Genomic DNA, 23,572 nt, shown 5'->3' on the forward strand with positions numbered 1-23,572 from the left:
AGAGAGTAAGGATCAATTCCAACAGGAGCTCAGGGCTGTCAGACTCAGAAGTTGGGAAAATTACGTGAAAAGCCAACTGGCTATGGACCCTTGGGGAGTCCCATACAAATTAGTACGAGAGAAAATAAGATCACCTATGGTGCTATCCACCGTCAGGGATGGGGACCGGATGACGGGCACGTGGCAGGAAACTGCCGAGGCCCTCCTCCGGGTCCTGTTACCTGACGATGTGGAGGAAAATGACACAGAAGAACAAAAAAGAATAAGAAGAGACCAAAGGGACTACAACAACAACACAAGAACTTACCCCTTCTCTGAAGAAGAAGTCGCTGCCCAGATAAAGGCCCTTAAAAAGGGAAAAGCTCCTGGCCCAGACGGCATTACTGCGTGGTGCAATTCCTTGCCCCCCAGCTCGTAGCTCCTCTCACTAAGTTGTACAACGAGTGCCTACAACTCGGGAAATTACCAGCAATTTGGAAGAAAGCGAACGTAATAATAATCAAAAAGGGTCCAGACAAAGATCCTACAGAAATCAAGTCCTATAGGCCCATCTGCTTGCTAGATGTACTGGGCAAACTTTTTGAGAAGCTACTAGCACACAGACTGACAGCACACCGCATGCTGTGTGGGATGAGCGACAGACAATGCGGTTTTCGGTCTGGGTGTTCTGCGTCTGACGCAATCGCCCTGGCTGCCGAGGTCTGTGGCTCTGCCCCGCACAAGTATGTTGTCGGCATCATGGTAGACATCAGTGGCGCCTTCGACAACCTGTGGTGGCCCTCACTGTTTTCCCGCCTGCGGGAAAAGAACTGTCCAGGGCTACTATACGGCTGTCTGAGGAGCTATTGTGTAGACAGGGAGGTCTGGCTATCGGCCCCTAGCGGCACGGTCAGGAAGATTGTGACCAAAGGATGTCCTCAGGGCTCTGTCCTGGGACCTCTCTTTTGGGACATCAATATGGTGCCTCTACTTGAAGATCTAAAGAACTGTGACGATGTGCTAGAGGTCATAGCATACGCAGACGACCTCCTCTTGCTGGTCGGCGGCCGAAGCCGTGAGGATTTAGAACCAAAAGTGGAGAGAGCCGTAACTGTGCTTACATCGTGGTGCCACAAAAGTAAAATGACAATTGCGCCCAACAAATCAACATACTTGCTTCTTAAAGGCCAATTGGTCAGAAATACCACCGTAAGAATCAATGGCATGCCAGTTCTTCAGCGCCGTGAGGCCCGATACCTGGGTGTAATCATCGATGAGAGGTGGAACTTTGCATCACATATTGACACCGAATCCCAAAAGTCACTGGTTTTACAAAATAATCTCATTGGAATTGGTCATAAGCGATTTCACCTTCCACCAAACCTAATAAAACTATATCATAATACACTCCTGGAAATGGAAAAAAGAACACATTGACACCGGTGTGTCAGATCCACCATACTTGCTCCGGACACTGCGAGAGGGCTGTACAAGCAATGATCACACGCACGGCACAGCGGACACACCAGGAACCACTGTGTTGGCCGTCGAACGGCGCTAGCTGCGCAGCATTTGTGCACCGCCGCCGTCTGTGTCAGCCAGTTTGCCGTGGCATACGGAGCTCCATCGCAGTCTTTAACACTGGTAGCATGCCGCGACAGCGTGGACGTGAACCATATGTGCAGTTGACGGACTTTGAGCGAGGGCGTATAGTGGGCATGCGGGAGGCCGGGTGGACGTACCGCCGAATTGCTCAACACGTGGGGCGTGAGGTCTCCACAGTACATCGATGTTGTCGCCAGTGGTCGGCGGAAGGTGCACGTGCCCGTCGACCTGGGACCGGACCGCAGCGACGCACGGATGCACGCCAAGACCGTAGGATCCTACGCAGTGCCGTAGGAGACCGCACCGCCACTTCCCAGCAAATTAGGGACACTGTTGCACCTGGGGTATCGGCGAGGACCATTCGCAACCGTCTCCATGAAGCTGGGCTACGGTCCCGCACACCGTTAGGCCGTCTTCCGCTCACGCCCCAACATCGTGCAGCCCGCCTCCAGTGGTGTCGCGACAGGCGTGAATGGAGGGACGAATGGAGACGTGTCGTCTTCAGCGATGAGAGTCGCTTCTGCCTCGGTGCCAATGATGGTCGTATGCGTGTTTGGCGCCGTGCAGGTGAGCGCCACAATCAGGACTGCATACGACCGAGGCACACAGGGCCAACACCCGGCATCATGGTGTGGGGAGCGATCTCCTACACTGGCCGTACACCACTGGTGATCGTCGAGGGGACACTGAATAGTGCACGGTACATCCAAACCGTCATCGAACCCATCGTTCTACCATTCCTAGACCGGCAAGGGAACTTGCTGTTCCAACAGGACAATGCACGTCCGCATGTATCCCGTGCCACCCAACGTGCTCTAGAAGGTGTAAGTCAACTACCCTGGCCAGCAAGATCTCCGGATCTGTCCCCCATTGAGCATGTTTGGGACTGGATGAAGCGTCGTCTCACGCGGTCTGCACGTCCAGCACGAACGCTGGTCCAACTGAGGCGCCAGGTGGAAATGGCATGGCAAGCCGTTCCACAGGACTACATCCAGCATCTCTACGATCGTCTCCATGGGAGAATAGCAGCCTGCATTGCTGCGAAAGGTGGATATACACTGTACTAGTGCTGACATTGTGCATGCTCTGTTGCCTGTGTCTATGTGCCTGTGGTTCTGTCAGTGTGATCATGTGATGTATCTGACCCCAGGAATGTGTCAATAAAGTTTCCCCTTCCTGGGACAATGAATTCACGGTGTTCTTATTTCAATTTCCAGGAGTGTAGTATTCTGACCTCCATAGTAGGATACGGATCAGGAGTCTGGGCACACAGACTCACGAGGGTCATGCCTGCCATGGCCGTAAGAAGAGTGCAGCGGAATATGCTTCTACGTTCAGCGGGGGCCTACAGGACTACACCAGGAGGAGCGCTATTAGTACTAATGGGGATTTGTCCATTAGACATAAAAATCCGGGAGCAAGGCGCCTGGTACTGGGCAAAGAAGGAAAATAGGGATAAAATCAGGGAAATACTTGGGGTCTACGCGGGGGACAGGTATGCCATCAAGAAGAGAGGAATTGAACTTTGGCAGAATCAATGGAGTAGTGAGGATACGGGACGCAGAACTTATGAACTGCTACTAGATATAGAGGAAAGGTTGAAATTTACATTTTTCACACCCACAAGAGGAATGCTGCACTTTCTTACTGGACATGGACCATACCCGACATATCTATGTCGGTTTGGGAAGCAGGCTACACCAGCGTGCGGCTGTGGTGCTGTGCAAGGTACCCCAGAACATGTGGTGTATGAGTGCCACCTCTTCGATGATGTAGCCCATGATCTATGACAACAGCTACCGAACAATGACACGTACCACATATTAAGACACGAAAACACCTTCAACATCCTAAATACTCTCACTGATGTAATATCAAAGAAAGTAATTAAGAACTTTCTAAGGGACAACCATCAGTAAAAGACTAAAACTTTCACCGACTTAGACTTCGTACACCCTTCCTGTACCGCCAAGTGGGGACCTGGCCAGCCGTCATACGGCTGGAATCCGCCTTACCTTGGACTAGGAGGGAGGGGGGTACAAAACACCGGATTTGACCGCACACCAATTATGACGTGTAGTTAGATTAGATTAGATGTAGAAGATAGGATAATACCTAGAGTAGACTGCAGCGACACCAAGTTAAAGGCCAGCCCAGAGCCAGGGGCACGCCCACTGGGATTAGCTCAGTGGGCCGGGCCAACACCAGTAGGTTTATAGTAGCACTGGCACACCTGTAACGCTGCAGGTAGAATGTAGACTCTTGGATTAAGTAGCTTAGAATCCCATAGCGGTAAGACTAGAGTAAAACTAACAGAAGTACCTGTAGTGTAGAATAAAAGCTGCATTAACTGTATCATTATTAAGACCCACTAATGTAGTTAGGTAGTGGGTTATATGAATAATGTAATGTAATGTTTTTTTTGAATAAAGATTTTTTTTTAAAAAAAAAACATTGTGATGGTAGCGGTGAACAGTTCGCGCCAAGACATTTTTACCATGGAGCGTCACCATCAAGGCCGCTGGAAATCTTCAATGATGAGCGGAATTTGTTTATAGAGGCCGATAAGACATTTCATACGCTTACGCTGCTTTTCCAACTAAATTGACATTAACTTTGCAGTACATTAAAATTTCTAACTGTCATTAATGTTTCGTTAGTGTATGTGACGTATTGTAGAATATGATAATGCATTAGGTATGTGTAAAAAATATGTATATCATACTTCGGCTCTATTAAATTCAACACATAATGAAAACAAAATCGATACGATTTCACTGTTATTTAATACTCCAAAAAAGTGGTGTAACAGAGAAAATCTTGTTGCACCTCTGAATCAATTAGCCCAGAATTAGTACAATCCACCCACTTAGAAACCAGATGATGGGAAAAGTTCCAGTTTTTTGACCAGTGTTATCAGTGTACAGTGTAGAAACAGAACAAAGTTCTTCCTGTAAAAGTGGAGGGCGACGAGAATTCGATGGTTGCTAACAGAAGGATTACAGGAAGAACTACGAGACAACATAATTTGATAACAAACAACATATTTAATCCTTATACTTCAAAAGACACATATAAAATTGATTTTAGAGCTATTCATGAGCTTTAACACAGACAACAATGATTACATGGCAGATTTAATGTCACTACAAATATTGACACATAGACGCTAATTTTTAGCACATAAAAATTGGCACAGAAGATGAATATGAAAAACTATATAACGATATAATGTTTGCTTAAAAATTAGTACTCACACATTCATCACCAAGAATTTAGTTTGTATCCGTCTTAACAACCTCTTTCTTCAGTACATAAAAAAAATTATCATACTTCATGAAAATGGCTGTAAATAGTGTTTTATTTGTTCAAATTAAAAAAAAACATGGCAGCAATCAGTCTTCTTATTGAATGATACCGCCGTCTGAAGAACTATGATTATTAATGCTTGCCTTTAGATTATCCTGGAATATGATGATTTTGAACGCTTTTTTTTGTGTGTGCCGCTCGGTTAAATACGTGAGAATTCAATACCAAATGTGATATTATCTAAGACTTTATTTTTTTGGAAATATTTTGACTTTATCCTTCATTAGTCTTTTGTATCCAATACATGCCCGTCATATGGAGGATGATCAGGCGATTGACTTCACATTACTTGCATTAGGTCAGTCCGTAACATTGCATGGTGTATTAGCTGGCCGTATATGTCTATCTATTTTGAGGGTTATTCGTTGTATATTTTTACATACACTGTAACTTCATTCACAAAGACGATACTAACGATATATATAGAACTGTGGAAGAAGTCATCTGCCCTTCACCACTCGTGTTGAAGACAAATGTTCAGAAAAATTGAAATCGATACAAAAAATACATCTTGTACTCTGTTACAATAAGATACCAACTTCTGATGGCCCTTGTTAATGGTGTGAACTGTTAATAAAAAACTAATTTTACAGTAATGTAACAGATGACTTGCTGTCCTGAGAAAGAGCAATGTGCTTCAGTTATCTGATAGCTGCAGTATAAATGAGGCCGTTTGTGATTACTAGTAATGTACAAGTTGCCTTCTTGGAAAATCATCATGACCCAATCAATAGACTATGTCTACAGTGGGGAAGATCACACAGTTTATGAAGTTACAGTTTTAGACCAGACATGTTGCTATCCGACGCTCAAGCAAGCATTAAAAGTTCGATTATCCACAAGAGGATTAGCTCCGAAGCTCCAGAGCTGGAGAATGTATCTGTTCTATTAATTGCTTGGTCACAGCAGAGTGAAATAAAATTAACCAATATATCTTTTATAAGGCAATATAGCGGACGACTCCTGTGTGAAAGGAAAAGTGAACACTAATTACATATGATGACATGACTCTTTCTATTGATTCCAGAATAACACTACCCCTGAATGAGTTAAAGGAGATAATCACATGTGATGTATTTCACCTTTGCGCATTTCCCAAGAAGAGAACCATGTTTCGTATAGCCAGTGTCTCATGCAATCGAACAATATTCAGTTAGAGTTGGTAACAATCTGCAGAAGCACCACACTTTTTGCCTTCTGCATAATTATTATCGTCTGCAATTCCGAACAGTTACTACTTGATGTTAGAAAGTTTAGCGATTCCAAATAGCTATGTTTTCTAGATTTATCGAGAGTTTTATGTTGGAAGTTTTACGGTTTATAGAAAAAGGGTTTCCGGAACAATGGGTTTCAGAACAGAATCACCATTATTAGACTTACGAGTGCTCTCTTCGGGCCGTAACTTTAAGCAAGGCGTTTTGGGTTCGATACTGGTCCCTGGAACTTTTTTGGAGTGGCCACGTTTGTTGACTGAGCTTGAAGCTACATTCCCAATCTAAAAATGGCAAGTCAACAATTGCGAACAAAGTAGTGCTCTTGATAAAAATTTGTCGATAGAGAATGCTACTTTCTTGTGATTGGCAAACGAATATTTTCAGGTGATGAATGCGTGGCTAAAATTCCTCGTCGAACTGGAATGTTTCAACAGAAATGACTCTACCATGCGTAAAGCACAGAGACTGGGAGTGAGAACAAAACCTGTCCGAAAGGAAAATCAGTATCTACAAGGGATCAGTCGAAGTTATGACGTTGTAAACTACCATCATCGCCTGTAAGTGACTAACCGATCAACAGTAGCAAAGATATGCCGACAGAACGCTTTTCTTTTACCAAATGGAGCAGCGGAGGATAATGATGAAGCTGTGGCATGGAAGAGCAGGAGGCGAGGGCACGCTGGCGTCTGGAGCAGACGGGCTCCCCTGTCATGGACTCTGCAGTGTGGCAGCCTCTACTCGGCGGCTGTTCTAGTTGAGTGGGATGGACTCAGCCTTCTCGGTGCCTGCACCGCCTGCAGCACCATCCTCAACGCCGCGGCGGTTGCGGGAAGCTGTGGTCGGCGCGGGCTTCGCGTCAAAGAGCGTCAGATAGAGCAGCGAGGCGACTGCGGATCCCAGCAGCGGACCCACCCAGTACACCTGCAAGCACAGTACAATCAGTATCTAGTAGCAAGGGTAGCGCCGTGGCTGTAAGAAAGTCCGGAGCCACACTGTCAGCACATGCAGTATACGTAAGCCATTTCCTACCAGCCACGAATCCAAAGGGGGTGAAAAGGAGGTTGGGAGGGCATTACGAGGGGTCATCAACTAAAAGAGCACATTCCCAGACTGATCATTCCTGCTATCAGCAACATACCTGATACATACATGAAGACAATAACTGTTCACGAAAGAACAGATTACTGTTGTTGACTGTGCAGCTTTTCCCTGGAATAAATGATGACTAATTGAAACCCTCAGCTGCCGACAGGTGTTGTTGATATACCTCGATGTGGACAGCTGAAAATGTGTGCCCCGACCGGGACTCGATCCCGGGATCTCCTGCTTACATGGCAGACGCTCTATCCATCTGAGCCACCGAGGACACAGATGAATAGCGCGACTGCAGGTACTTATCCCTTGCACCCTTCCCGTGAGACTCACATTCCCAACTGTCATTATAGACATTTGCCCATTCACTCATTACTCGCGCACGGGAGATACTACAGCAAACATTCTTTATTTAGTTTAGATAGGATGTTTGATTCCTGGCGATCAAATTTAAATATACAATACTTCGTTTCGCCTCAAGATCGAAGTTCACGCACGCGGCCATTTTGTGCACTAGAAACTTCGATTTTATATCATGTAATTTATGTCGATATCAAAGTAAGCGTTTGATACTGTTATGATTCTTAAGTTAACTGCGTGACATGTTCCTGTCAAATTTTCGGGAGAATGCATGTCAAATGCTACATTTCTCTGAACTGCAAATGCTTAATTTTTGACTTCGACCTACTGTGTAGCACACGAAACAACTGGTTCACTGATTAGTCTTTTCTTCTCCTCCCAGAATCTTTTCAAGCTTTCACCAAGATTGTTCGTTTTCTCTGTCCAGGTGATCGTGGTCCTTGTACTTTGCTTCTCCTGGAAGTCCCTTAATTCTAGATACCTCTACATCTCAAATCTCTTTGTCTGTTTCTGATTGATCCCAACTTCCTCCATGTCCTTTCTTATTTTTTCAACCCATTTTGTGGTCGCCGTTAGTTTGGCGGCGTAACGAATCGTTATTCGCTCGTTCAGAAGAGGTGCCTATAAAACTTCAGCCTTCCCTTGCGTGTAGTGTCTGGGATGCTCCCTAGCTGTTTATGCATGTCTTCATTCCTACTTTTTTCCATATACATCTTTTTTTTTCAATCCGAGGATCTTTCATAAATTTTTTCTTCTCTCACTTCTGGTTCTTTATCACACAGTCTGAACATTGAAGTGCTTCCAGCTTAACACTTCGTTGTAGTGACTAATATTTGCCTTGTAAGAGATCGTTCTTTTTTTTATATCTATTCTTTGCTAACCCATCCTCCTGGCTGTTCTTTGTTTCCTTCTTTAACGAGCCCATTCGGTTGGATCCATTGACCAAGACACTTGATTTTTATCTGTTCTATTTATTTCTGCAAACCTCTTCATCATGCATCGTACATGTATACCATTTTTTTTGTCGTCTCATATAGTTTTTCGAACATCATTAGAGCTTCATCTTTGTTGTTGGATAACAATCCCAGATCATCAGCATACGCTAGGCACTCCACCTTGCAACCCTGATCTAAGACGATTATTTCTATGATTTTTTCTGTCAAGGTTTCTGTCCATGTGCTCGTTATTTTTTCCATGACGATGTTAAAGAAAATGGGTGACAGTCCTTGTCTCTGCCTGTCTCCAGTTTTAATCTGAACGGGCTCTGAAATTTCCCTATTAAATTTTTATTTGTAGTTGCTTGCTATTAGTCTTAAATTGTTGTTGTTATATTAAAATAGTTTAAAAATATTTTGTTATTATAACTAAAATCGTAGACATAAGTGGCATGTTGAAATTGCTTATGACCAAAAGTGACATTTGTGGAAGGGGAGAAAACAGCAGCAAAATATGATCTCCGAAGACCCGAACTCTGAGTCAGCGCCTGTTGACTGCGCAAAAGTCTGAAGACATCCTCACTGCAATCATTCTGAAAAGCTGGTTACGAATTCGTCGTCAGAGAGCATGACTTTCTCTCGTACATGACGACTGTCTTCCCCCGGTTATGGTGAGATCTTTAAGAGAAGTAACGTCCGTCATCTCACCGTTCGAGGTATGGAGGTGTGGATGAGTCTCAAGATTGAACAAAAAATAGTATAAAAATTTAAAATTACATTCCTGGCTCCCTATATCACAACTCTCTACCGGTCATCAGATGTTTCCTCAATTGAGAACATTTGGAACATTATATGCAAGACCTTTCAACCAGCTTGGGATTTTGAAGATCTAACATACCAGTTGGACAGAATTCGGCACGATACCCCTCTGGAGTACATCTAACAGCTCCATCATCAATGCCAAACCGAATAACTGCCTGTATACCTCACTATAATGGTTGTGGTTTGTATTCCAACGCGTTACTGATATGCTCAATTTGTGAAGCCCTTTCTCTAGAATAAATCAAGCAATTTTTCTGAATTTGTAATCATTTGTTTGTCTGTATATGTACATCATATTTTCCTGTCTCCGTCTTATTCGGATAATTCTTTTGTGGTGCGGTTATTTTTTTTATCTTAGTGTGTAGGTTGGTAGCTTTCGTACCATATACTGGTAGCGTATCTTCAGAAGTAGGAAGGTTTTAAAATGACACAGTGTAAGAAGGCAGCCAAGATTGGCTAGATTAAAGATGATCTATGATGCTCTATGACTGAGAATGTCCTTTTTCTCTGTTCCAATCTAGGGTTTTGGGAAGTTTCCCTTGGTTGTAGGGCAAAATCAGGTTCTGCAAGTCTCATCTCGACTATTCCCCATTTGATTTGGCCTCCTCTCCGTCTCTCTCCCCGCCTACTGGGATATTGGCTGAAAAGAACAGCACGCCATAACTCCGCCGAAACTTGCCTGTGGAGAAGAGTATGGATACATTATTTAAGAGACATACAGATCTCAGCCACAACTGGGCGTTTAATTAAATTCGGTGGTGACAAGTGGAAATTTGTGCCAGACTGAAAATAGAACCCAGATTTCTCGCTTCATGCGAGCTGTCGCGTTAACCACGTTAGGTATCCTGATACACTTCTCTTGCAGCCCAACTTCTTAACTTGTTGCACACACATGTAGTATCCACCGTCCACTAACCTCATTGTTTGCAGTTTTACTAGATACCTACAAGAGTTTGGACATACTGTGCATCAGCACTTGAGTTATCACTATCGTCAAGGCGCATATACAGGGTGTTCGTTTCTACTGAGACAACGACGCATTGTAAGAAAAAAATATTCTAGGTGAAAAATTATTATTAGTAAAGGGGACATCTGTCTGTGCTACAAGTGGCCAACTCCTTACCACTCCTCCTCGTACGGTTACTCAAAGCCTATTTTGCCATTCGTGGTAGGCGACGCAGTAACCAACAAATATGAAGTGTGCCTGCTTTCGCAGTTAACGAATCATTCCTTTGATTCTACATTTCATTTACGATGTAAATGTAAATCACTGTTTTCTAACGGTTGGTGTTTATGGTTAAAAAAAAATGGTTCAAATGGCTCTGAGCACTATGGGACTTAACTTCTAAAGTCATCAGTCCCCTAGAACTTAGATTTACTTAAACCTAACTAACCTAAGGACATCACACACATCCATGCCCGAGGCAGGATTCGAACCTGAAACCGTAGCGGTCGCACGGTTCCAGACTGCAGCGCCTAGAACCGCTCGGCCACCCCGGACGGCGTTTATGTTCAAACTTTACTTGAGTTTAGGAAATTTGATTGCACAGTACGACGCGGTCACCCATTTCTATGTCTGGTTAGAAACTACGCTCAGTGTGCTCCGGGAACAACGACGTGAATGTAGCAGTTTTCTGTTCCCATTGGGATGCTTTATATCGGAGAGCCCCCTTGCCTCATACCACTGGGGTGCTTGATTTTGGTGAGTATTCATGGCAGGTGCCCCTGTCGCTATCTCTTCATGGACATTTTACCTTACTATAATGGTTGTGGTTTGTATTCCGCCGGTAGTCGCGCAGCGACCAGCGCAAGAGTGACAGTGAATTCATACAGCAAAATCAGTGACCCTTGTGGGGGGGATCGAGGGCGGCCAACGATGTCAACCATAGCAATGGTTTGGAGATTCACCACACTGAATCCCGTAGAGAACGGAAAACTACGTTACCATATAAGAGTTTATTTGCCAGAAACGTCAGTGTCTTGCCATATTATTCGTACTGTACACTCAAATTTGCAACGCTAAAGTAAATGTCGAATATAACACAAACGCCTACATTTACAATGTAAAGGAAATTGTGAATCAAATGCGTCGGTTCTTTGTTACAAAAACAGGCACACTTGATATTTGTCGATTACAGCGCCATTTACGAGGAATGGAAAACAAGGGTTTAATTAAACCGTAGTCGCGCAGCGACCACCGTAAGAGTGACAGTGAATTCATACAGCAAAATCAGTGACCCTGGTGGGGGGGATCGAGGGCGGCCAACGATGTAATCCAAATATGCAATAAAAATTGGGGGTTCCCATTTGAAAATACAAAGTTGACCCCTCCCGCGCAGTAGGGATGGTTAGGAGGTGGCCAGTTGTAGCAGTCAGATGTTCCCTTAACTATAATAGCTTTTCACCCAAACCATTTTTTTTTTCGGCACGATGCGTCATCTTCGAGATATTTAGTCGACTTAAGTTGAAATAGACAGCCTGTATATTATTATACGTGTGATGCCTGTTCTGTCGGACATGTCTGACAACTACGAAAACAACAGAAATCAGTCCCGCCAAGATTTGGGAAACAGTAAACTCTTACTTGAAAATGTTACAGTCACGTGCGAAATGTAAGACTAAGAAAATATTCATCTTTAAAAATTCACTCACACAAAATACTCATTTATAGGTTCAAGAATCATGTCATAGATGAATGATGACTTACCCAATGTTGCGTCCATTCTCCTCTCCATACGGCTGGTCCCAGTGTTCTAGCTGGGTTCATACTGGCACCTGTGTACGGACCCTGCAACAATAGAAAAATGAACGATAGATAAAGCGATATATTCTCGCTAATATTATGTCAACATCTATTCCTTGTATACTTATATGGATGTTCGAAAGAACAGACACCATTGATAACCTGCAGCCGTCTAGAACGAAATTAGAATTATATTAATACCTTCAGCTGCTGACGGGCGTTGATGTATATCAACGGGGACAGGTGAAAATGTGTGCACCGACTGGGACTCGAACCCGGGATCTCCTGCATAAATGGCAGACGCTCTATCCATCAGAGCCACCGAGGGCACAAAGGACAGTGAGACTGCATGGACTATCTCGCGCACGCCTCCCGCGAGTCTCACATTCTCACCTTATATGTCCACCCACTACATTCGTAGTGTCCCAACCCAACATACTCATTACTTGCGGAAGACATTCTTACCAAGTCCCGTAAGAGTTCTTCTGTGCGGATGCACACATATTCGCCGAACTCCGATTTCAGTCAGATTACATCATGGTCGGGCAGAGATTACGAAATCAGATACTGGATTGTAAGGCGTACTGAGCAGGAGATATAAACTCAGATCATAATTTAGTAATGACAAAAGCTGTCCGAAGTTTCAGAGAGTAATCAGGAAGAATCAGTGAGCAAAGAAGTGGGCTACGGAAGTACCAAGACTGAAGAGATACACTTGAAGTTATCTGAGGCTACGGATATTCCGACAGTGAATAATTCAGTAAGCAGTTCAGTTGAAGAGGAATGGAAATCTTTAAAATGGGCAATGACAGTAGTTGGAAAGAAAAACATAGGTACAAGGAAGGTAACAGCGAAGAAACCATGGGTAACAGAAGAAATACTTCAGCTGATCGACGGAAGACGGAAGTGTAAAAATATTCATGGAAATTCAAGAATACAGAAATATGTGATTTTGGAATGGAATAAATAGGATGTGCAGGAACGCTAAGACGAAAGGGATGCATGAGAAATGTGAAATAATCGAAAAAGAAATAACTGTCGGAAGGACTGATTCAGCATACAGAAAAGTCAAAACAGTTTAGGGCGAAGTTAAAAGCATTAACATTGCGATGGAAATGCCATTGGTAACTGTGGAGCAGAGAGTGGATAGGTGATAAGAGTAAACGTCCTGTGTGAGGGGAAGGCCTTGTATAATGACGTGATAGAAGAAGCAGCGGTCTACAGGGAAGAACTAGAAATCCAGTATTAGAGTTAGAAATAAAAAGATCAAATAACACAGAAGCGGCAGATAATGTTCCATCAGAATTTCTAAAATCATTGGAGGAAATGACAACAAAACGATTATTCACGTTGGTGTGTTGGATTTTATGAGACTGGCGATATACCATCTAACATTCGGAAAAACATCATCCACAAAATTCCGAAGATAGCAAGAGTCGACAAGTGTGAGAATTATTGCACCATTAGCTTAACAGGTAAGGCATTAAAGTTGCTGGTAAGAATAATATACAGAAGAAGGAAACAAAATAATTGAGGTTCTGTTAGACGACGATCAGTCTGTCTGTAGGAAAAGTAGAGGCGCCAGAGAGGCAGTTGAGAATGGAAGTAAGACTGAAGAAATATCGAGGCACGTTCACAGGGTGTGTTGACCTGGAAAAAGCTTTCGACAATACAGGGTTATTCCAAATGACGGACCCATTTTAAAAAAATTCGTTTGTATTCAAGTACAAATCTAAAATGAACAAGCTTTATACCAATGAAAAGAGGAAGTTTGGCTACTGCGTCGATGTTTGCCGTGCAGCCAACGGTGGCCACATTGAACATTTATCACATTTCTAATTATTAAGTAATTATTAAAAACTAACAAATTACAAATTATTACAAATTACTAAATTCATATAAAACATTATGAACGAAGACGTCTGATTACAAAGGTTGTAATACAAGTATGTAGTCTCTCGTTTCCACTGTTCAATCTTTATATGGAAGAAGCAATTAAAGAAGTAAAAGAAGGTTCAAGAGTGAAATTAAAATTGAAGATGAAAGGAAATTAATGATTCGCTGATGACATTGCTATCCTCAGTGAAACCGAGGAAGAATTACAGGATCTTTTTAATGGAATGAACAGTCTACTGAGTACAGAATATGAACTGAAAGTAAATAGAAGAAAGTAATGAGAAGTAGCAGTAATGAGAATTCCGAGAAGCTTAATATCAGAATTGGTGCTCAAGAAGGATATCAATTTAAGGTATTCTGCTACCTAGGCAGCAAAATAACCCATGATGGACGGACCAAGGAGGACATAAAAATCGGACTAGCACTGGTATAAAGGACATTAATGGTGAACAGAAGTCTACTTGTATCAGACATAGGCCATCATTCGAGAAAGAAATTCCTGAGAATGTACGTTTGACGCACAGTATTGTAGTGAGGCATGGATTGTGAGTAAATCGCCGGCTGCAGTGGGCGAGCTGTTCTAGGCGCTTCAGTCCGGAACCGCGCTGCTACGGTCGCAGATTCGAATCCTGCCTCGGGCATGGATGTGTGTGATGTCCTTAGGTTAGTTAGGTTTAAGTAGTTCTACGTTATAGGGGACTGATGACCTCAGAAGTTAACCCCCATAGTGCTTAGAGCTAATTGAATAATGTTTTTGTGAGTAAATCGGAGTAGAAGACAATCGAAACGTTTGAGAGTTGGTGCTAGAGACGAATAGTGAAAATTAGGTGGACTGATAAAGTAAGGAAAGAGGAGGATCTATGCAGAATCGGCGAGGAAAGGAATATATGAAAACACTGAAAAGAAGAAGGGACAGATGACACGGCATCTGTTAAGATATCATGATGTTACAGGAAGCAGTAGGGGGTAAAATTGTAGAGGAAGACAGAGACTGGGATTCAACCAGCAAATAATTGAAGACGTACCCTCCAGTACCACACTGGGCATTCTTCAACGTCTCTAAATGTGTGCTATCAACCGAGTTCTCCTTCTACTCAAGTTGTGCCACATAGAACTGTTCTCCCCGACACGATTCAGTAGGTCCTCATCGGTAATCCTATTTACTGACCTAATCATCAGCATTCTTCTGTAACATCTCAGCTGGTAACATCTCTCAAAAGCATAAAACGTGTCTCAAAACTAGGATGCCTTTTATCTTATGCAGTAAATATCAAGCTACTATGGTTATCTGTTTCTATAAAGATGCGCACAAGGTATTGTGATTACGACGAGCTGGGAAGAGAGAATACACGAGAAGCAGTAGAGATAGCTTTTGAGTAGGTACTGCCTCCGACAAACAAGAAACCGAATAGACAATGGTCCACTGCAAGCAAACACACTGGAATCAGAGAACTCTTATTGTGGGAGACAGATAGTCATGGAATCGTTGTTCTTAGGACGTAGGAATGTGAGAAAACATTTGACACTCGCTAAGGAAATGTTAGCTTTCTCTAAATAGACACGCTGCTTTGAGAGGGCAGATGCGTCTGATCTTGTAATTCAGTTCCTCGGTTGTCTAACAGAAATAACGATATGTAAACATTAAGATTTAGAGCGGATGCGAGCTAAGTTGCCTAAGCCTGTAATCTTATTAAAGGCGCTGCAGTCTGGAACCGCAAGACCGCTACGGTCGCAGGTTCGAATCCTGCCTCGGGCATGGATGTTTGTGAAGTCCTTAGGTTTAACTAGTTCTAAGTTCTAGGGGACTAATGACCTCAGCAGTCGAGTCCCATAGTGCTGAGAGCCATTTTTGTAATCTTATTAGTCAGAGAGACGTGTCAGGTTTGCGAGTAGGTATAAGAGGAAAGGGACTTGTATACAGATCAGATGTCAAGTAGAGTTCTGAGAGCATCTATTGTTACATTAGGTACAGCGCGGCGCATACGTCTCAGATTTGCAATAGGTACGACAGGAAAGGGACTTGTATACAGATCAGATGTCAAGTAGAGTTCTGATAGCATCTATTGTTACATTAGGTATAGCGCGGTGGAAAAATGAGTTGGAGCCTTTCTGTTCACGACTGAGATCTTTGACAGCTACTGCTTGGTACAGCCGAGTGTTCAGTTTGTACACATGAGGATTTACAAAAGTGAAATACACTGATTAAAAGACCATATTAAACACACCACCTCTGGAAAAGGTACAATACTGCGGAACATAAAACAAAGTACACAGTAGTCTTTCCGGTGCCCAGCCTAATTGATGAACACGTTTTGAGCAGAATATTTTAATAACTGACATAGTCGGCTGCGTCAGAGGATTCGACCGATTCTTGAAGGCTTGAGCGTTGGCTCAACTCCTCTCGGGGACTGTGAGATGAACTCTGGAATAAATAGCTGCGTGACAACAAAAGTACCTCACAGTCATTTATAATCATATCGTCATAAATGTGGCATTGTCTACTCGTCTGGACAGCGGCAGAAATATTATACTGGGTCAGCCACGCCGAGGGAACCTCCTAAACCAAATAACTCGTTATCGGTATGCGAGAATAATAGTGTGCGATAGGATACGTTTGGTGTGAACAGTAAACTGCTCAATGACTTTCCTAGCTTTGGCGTCAACGTCAGACTGAAAGTTCGCTTCCTACGGTACTCTGGTACAGGCTTCAGATAAGTTGGTCACATTTTGGGTAAAAAAGGAATCAAGTCCAATATCTGATGAGCAGCACACATAACTAATCTTCTTGGAAGCGTGGATGACAATACAGAGCCTAGTGCAGTTGCAGTGTATTGCAGTGTAGATCGGACGGACACAACGGTGTGCCTCACTACACCACACTGTGACTCAAAGATGAAGATCCACCTCTAAAGACATAGTCGTCGACGAGGCGTTCTACCCTAATTTTCCATTTTTTGTTACAAAAAAAATACATACCTCCCCTGGCTATATTCAGTTCAAGAGAAAAGCATACCTTTTTACATCCGATTGCGAAAAGTGCTCACTTATCTCTTCACGGGTAATTTTGATTCAGGATAATTAAAGATGCAGCTCAAATAGGAGTTCCACCAAATCTGAAAAAACAGGACTTAAAAATTGTACTTTGTTGCTGATATGCATGTATGCCATATATTAAGATTTCATTAGTACTTTTTGCTTCTATTAATTATTAATTTTACTTTAATTAATTTTAATTATTAATTGTTTAATAAATTAAGGAATAACTTCTATTTATAAGCAGTGTTTCAATAGGAAAGTTATGTAGCTACGTAAAGAGATTGTACAAATTAAGATCAAACAGAGTGCTCAGTTTGAAAGAGGAAAAGATAACTGATGCAATGAACAAAAGAAGACTACAGTCTTATGGACACACATACCGAATGGACACTAACAGACTAAGCAAGCAGACCTTCGCCGAAATTGACAAAGATATGAAAAACACAGGAGTTAGAATGGTAGATAATACAATACTTTTCAGAGAAACGACACAAAAGGCAGGATTTCAGGAAAGAAGTCCGCAGATGGAAGAAAATGGACACTGGATGAAAAGGAACGACACTATAGAAGGATGAAGGAAGCTTGGGAGCAACGAAAATTAAATCAAAGAAGCAAAACCAAGGTCACCTTGCGTACCCTCCAAAAGGGATAATCGAATAAATAAATAAAGAGGTTATGCTATAAACGGTTCTGACGGGAAAGTGTCAGTAACATATAGCTCCTATTCTCAGCAGCTCTTAAGATAATACTACTTGAAACTGTTTAGCAGGAAAGGCCGTACTTTCACTTTTCATGGGCTTAATTTGTGTGATGTTATCTTGTGGGGTTTCACAGGGATTAATTCTGTATGACTGCTATCATCCGGCGTGCGATCGTAATTCAGTTGCAATCGGAAAAGAAAGAAATGCTGATTTTAGTTCCTACAGACATCATATTCGTCATACTCTGATGAAAGTGACTGCGTATGAAGAAACAGTTATCAAACACTGTGGAGATGCCCACTACTCAATGGATGTTAAATTACTTTCATCCTATTCGGAACTGATATCCGTCAGTTTGAAGATGGAGCGAAATCTGGGGAATAAAAATTGTTGAGGAAGATCAAAACTTCACAACACGTTGCAGGTTACGATAGCTATCCACAGGCGAAGCGGCTTGTACAACATACAGTGGATAGGCAAAATAATGCGAGCAGTGTAAGTAACGGGATGGTTGTGTTTGGCGCTCAACAGCGCGGGTAAGGTACGTGTCGCTCTGAACTGCGCGTGTTCAGTACGGACTAGGCATCAGTGCAGGTTGTTTACGAGTGGTGCACACTTCGTATTTGCATTCAGAGGCCGAGGTCAACGTGCAATGAAAGACCTAAGAGTTCCAAAGACGGCAGTTTGTGGGGGGCCGATTAGCTGGCGCATCAGTAACAAACACAGCCAACTTATTGAATGTTTCAACAGTCATGACAGCCTACACAAAACATGGAAAGACATCATCTTATAAACATAATGGTGGGCGCAAATCAAAACTAAATGACAGAGATCGTCGTTTGCTAACACGAATTGTGTCAAAACAGCACAAAGCTACGGCGGCTAAAGTGATTGCAAAGCTCATTTGCCATCGCCTAGACCTCATATCTACCGACACTGCCCGCCGAGAGCTCCATAAAGCGAATACTCATGGACGAGCTGCTATACCGAGACCATTAGTGACGACAACCAACGCAAAGAAGCGTAATATATGGTGTCAGGAAAATAAATCCCGGACGGCTGATCATTGGAAACACGTCATATGGTCAGGTGAGTCAACATTTCATAATTTCCAACACCGGGCCATGTTTACGTCTGAAGAATGCAAAAATAAGTCTACAAGCCTGTTTGCTTGATTCTAACAGTTAAGCATGGAGGTGGAAGTGTGGTGGAATGGGCAGATATATCATGGTATTCTGCTGGTCCCATCGTTACTCTCAAAGACCGTGTTACAGCCTACGATTATATGAACGTTTTAGGTGATCAGGTGTACCCCATGATTCAGATGTTTCCCAAGAATGATGCCATATTTCAGGACGATAATGCACCCATTCACACAGCAAGCACAACACAGTCGTGGTATGAGGAGCCCTGGCCAGCACAGTCCCCGGACTTGAACATTATGGTACCCTTGTGGGCGGTATTGGAGCTCAGACTCCGGAGCAGATATCCGCCTCCCTCGTCGCGGCAGGAGTTAGAAGATGTTCTTATCGAAGAGTGGCATAACATTCCACTGGAGACTATACAATCATTACATGCTAGTATTCCAAAAATAACCGGAGCTATATTACGGGCAAATAGGGGTCGAGCCCTTTATTAATAAACCATTCCCAAGTAAAATGAGTACTATGGGACTTAACATCTGTGGTCATCAGTCCATTCCCAAGTAAGTACAAGTGTTTTCATATTATTTTGCCTATCCCCTATAGACTATCGTGAGGAACTGCATCAGACAAGCATTTCGACTGAAGATCAAAACAGGAAACACAAGACTGAGCTTTACCTTAAAAGAAATGAACTTATTTATGATATAAGGCGAAGAATAAACATTTGTCATGGTTACAGTAAAAAACTTCAAAAAATCAGATAATCACTTCAGTAGTAAAGGACAGTCATTTAAAACATAAACAAAAATACTGATCTCGATATTAATTCCATACAAACACTCAAACCATAATTACAGGCAAAAATGCGCTGCACAACACAATTAAAGGATCATTTTTTGAAGCCTCGTAATTATTTCCCATTGTGACGCATATGTTTCTAAATTTGGTCAAAGGTGTCTACGACCTTCCTCTATAAAGAGGCAAAAGCGTGGCGCCCTGCGACCTCACCCTTGTGTTCGGCGAAGCTTCAAACTTTGTATCAATGTAACTGAAAAGTCGTTGTCATCATCTGATTAAAAAGTATTATTATATTTCCTGTGTGTTTAACACAAAGCGAATTAGTCTGTAGAGCGACTATCACAGCATATTTGGAAAAAAGTTTCAGAAAGGAGTGAGGTTGCCAACTTGAACAACTTTGTAACTCAGTACAGTAAATGGCCAAATGTGACGGGAATGATTGTCTCGTTTTATGCTGTGCCTCGTGTGATGCCCGGAAGTTGCGGCTAGATGCGATCTGTTACAGGCAGCTGTTACAGGTAGTGTAGTGAACATGGCAGCACGAGTTCACAGGCTCTGAAAGTGGAATGATAAACAGTGCAAGGCACAGGCTACCATAGAAAACCGTAGATTACGTAAGAATTTTGCTTTCATTGCACAGGATGGACTTATATATAAGAAAGAAGATTATGGTAATACTGACATGAGAATAGGCAGTGAGCAAGTCGGTAGTAATGTCGGCCGGTGTGGCCGAGCGGTTCTAGGCGCTTCAGTCCGGAACCGCGTGACAGCTACGGTCGCAGGTTCGAATCCTGCCTCGGGCATGGATGTTAGTTAGGTTTAAGTAGTTCCAAGTTCCAGGGTACTGATGACCTCAGATGTTAAGTCCTACAGTGCTCAGAGCCATTTGAACCATTCGGTAGTAATGTGAAGGAAAATAAAACATGTGTCAACAAAATCATGGAATGAAGAGCTCTGGTCTAGATTGCCTTCCAAGATAAGAAGACTCTTCAGCTCAACAAGCACATCAGCTTCTGCACTAAGAAAAGATTTATAAGGACCTTTGTATGGAGCGTCTTGACGTATAGACGTGAAACGTTGACGTTCGCAAAGCAGGAGAAAGCTCTCTTTCAATTTGCGGAAATGTGGTTTCTGAGGAGAATAACAAGAACTATCTAGACCAGCAAAAACAAGAATGAGATGGTTGTAGAAGAAATAGGAGAGAATACAAGACTACTAAAAGTTATAAGCCAACGCAAAGAAGCAGTAAATTAGACATGATATCCTTTAACAAAACAATTTCGAAGGCGAGATCGTAAGGAAGAAAACGAAGGGATGAGGTAATCTCGTTTTTTTAAAAAAATGGTTAGTCAGACGGGATGTTCTTCACACACAGAGGACTGCTGAAGACAGGAATCTACGGCAGCAGAGAGAAGGCTTAGCTTTTTGAAAGAGCAAGAAAGGAATATTACTAAAATCTGATATATTCGTTATAATTGCACGTAATATATAGCTTTTACTATTGCTCTTGGGCTTCCTGAATATACCGAGCGAGGTGGCGCAGTGGTTAGCACACTGGACTCGTATTCGGGAGGACGACGGTTCAATCCCGTCTCCGGCCATCCTCATTTAGGTTTTCCGTGATTTCCCTAAATCGCTTCAGGCAAATACCGGGATGGTTCCTTTGAAAGGGCACGGCCGATTTCCTTCCCCATCCTTCCCTCACCCGAGCTTGCGCTCCGTCTCTAATGACCTCGTTGTCGACGGGACGTTAAACACTAATCTCCTCCTCCTCCTCCTCCTTCCTGAATACTACATTGACATTAAATATGTTTTTATTTTCATTAAACAAGTACCACTAGTGAAAGGATATTATCTTCCGCCACACTATTCGATACTTCCGACACCTATATCCTGACGCTTCTTTATAACAGTACGAAATTTCCCAGTACTTCCTGTCAATACTGATACTGTAGGTATGGAAACAGAAGTATGCCGAGCTGTCAAATTCGTTAGGCAAAGTGGTCAGTAAGCCCCACGGTAGTACTTTTACTTACCGCTACCATGGAGACGGCGGCGACGAGGAAGCCGAACTTAAGGGGCGTGGAGTCGGTGTTGCGGGTGTTGCGCGCGTCCCAGACGCCGTGGCACAGGAAGATGAGTACCGCCGTCATGCCGGCCTCCACCAGCACAGACTGCAGCGCCGACAGCGACTTCGCCGGCACCGTCGTGCACTCACACACCGCTGAGGATGGCGTCACCGACTGCCGAAACGTAGCTCTTTAGGCACCGGGCAACGAAGGTACGTGCGATTAGTTGTACAAAAAGAAAGAGAAAAGACTGGCCAAGTGCGAGTTGTACTCGCGCACTGATGATTCCGTACAAACTTAGTTGCGTATATACGCAGTCCATCTACCCTGGGAATCGAGAATCTCAACGATTTTTGCCTGTTGTCGATATCGACGCTGGCAGCCTATTGGTCTCCGGGTGTCCTAATCCGTATCAGAATGTATATAGTGGCTTCTCAGAGTAGCCCGGACGTACAAAAAGAGTTTATGTATGTACAAAGACAAGATTTAATTGAAAATATTTTATTCACTTACTAAAACATGATTACTATCAACATTTTATATTTACACTACTGGCCATTCAAATTGCTACACCAAGAAGAAATGTAGATGATAAACGTGTATTCATTGGACAAATATATTATACTAGAACTGACTGGTGATTATATTTTCACGCAATTTGGGTGCATAGATCCTGAAAAATCAGTACCCAGAACAACCACCTCTGGCCGTAATAACGGCCTTGATACACCTGGGCATTGCGTCAAACAGAGCTTGGATGGCGTGTACAGGTACAGCTGCCCATGCAGCTTCAACACAATAACACAGTTCATCAAGACGTGACGAGCCAGAGGCTCGGCCACCATTGAACAGACGTTTCCAGTTGGTGAGAGATCTGGAGAATGTGCTGGCCAGGGCACCAGTAGAACATTTTCTGTATCCACGTCATCTTCGTGGTGTAGCAATTTTAATGGCCAGTAGTGTACATGCCGCAACGTTCGTCTATTACACTTTTCACGGATGATGAATGCAGTGTATGTTCGAACGCCAAATAGATTTTTTATGTCATATAGTTAAAATTCACCAAGTTTCAGATTTTTTACTTTACTTGCTTCTTGACGTATTTTATGATTCTAGGTCAAAGGGAAGTACCCTATAGGTTTTGATGAGTAAGTTTGCCGTTATCAGGAAATGACACATAAATAACCGTATCTTTTGACTGCATTCACTTAGAAGCTTGAAATTTTTATACTACCAAGAAACCATAGACCCTAATATGTCACATAAATTTGAATTTAATACGTCTATCGGTGCCTGAGAAAACAGTCGGACAGAGAGACGGGCTACAAAGCGATCCTGTTAGGATTACGTCTTTACAGACTGAGTCACGGAACTCTAAAAAAGAAAAAGTTGCTCGTACGAATGAACGGTATGATAAAACACAGTGACGCAAAGAGAAAGTATTACACCAAAAGTACAATATTCACCAAACTTTGTGGAGATGTTAGTCGCAAAATGGGTGAGGAACGATTAAAATTATATACTATTCAGAACGGATGTCCGGCAAGAACATCAATCAGTATATGGTGTAATCCCCAGACACATGAATAAAGTTTCGTAATCGTTGTGTAATGCAAACAAAGAACCTTTGAATGTCATCTTGAGAAATTTATTGCCTCAGCGGAAATACATACTATGTCAGCTCTCAATTCTGGCTGGACGCTGTTATGAGGGAATACGCCTTCCCGTAACGTCCCAGATGTGATCTACGGGTCACAAGTCAGAGGACAGGGAACGCCAATCAAGGATCCGGACATTTCTCAAGCCGT

The 23,572-nt window shown here is 42.9% G+C and overlaps 1 protein-coding gene across 1 annotated transcript in view; it reads right to left on the reverse strand.

Moving 5' to 3' along the window:
* Positions 1–4,611: 4,611 nt before the first annotated feature.
* Positions 4,612–23,572, reverse strand: part of LOC126418568 (aquaporin AQPAn.G-like) — a 192,282-nt gene continuing 173,321 nt past the window's right edge. Inside the window, exons 5-7 of the mRNA XM_050085385.1 lie at positions 21,732–21,938; positions 12,084–12,164; positions 4,612–7,088 (exon numbers count right to left, since the gene is read on the reverse strand). Of these exons, the coding sequence (XP_049941342.1) occupies positions 6,918–7,088; positions 12,084–12,164; positions 21,732–21,938 (459 nt within the window). The 3' untranslated portion in view covers positions 4,612–6,917. The remainder of the gene's footprint in view (positions 7,089–12,083; positions 12,165–21,731; positions 21,939–23,572) is intronic.

The sequence above is a fragment of the Schistocerca serialis genome, chromosome 9 (assembly GCF_023864345.2).
Source record: "Schistocerca serialis cubense isolate TAMUIC-IGC-003099 chromosome 9, iqSchSeri2.2, whole genome shotgun sequence".
In the NCBI taxonomy this organism is placed as follows: domain Eukaryota; kingdom Metazoa; phylum Arthropoda; class Insecta; order Orthoptera; family Acrididae; genus Schistocerca; species Schistocerca serialis.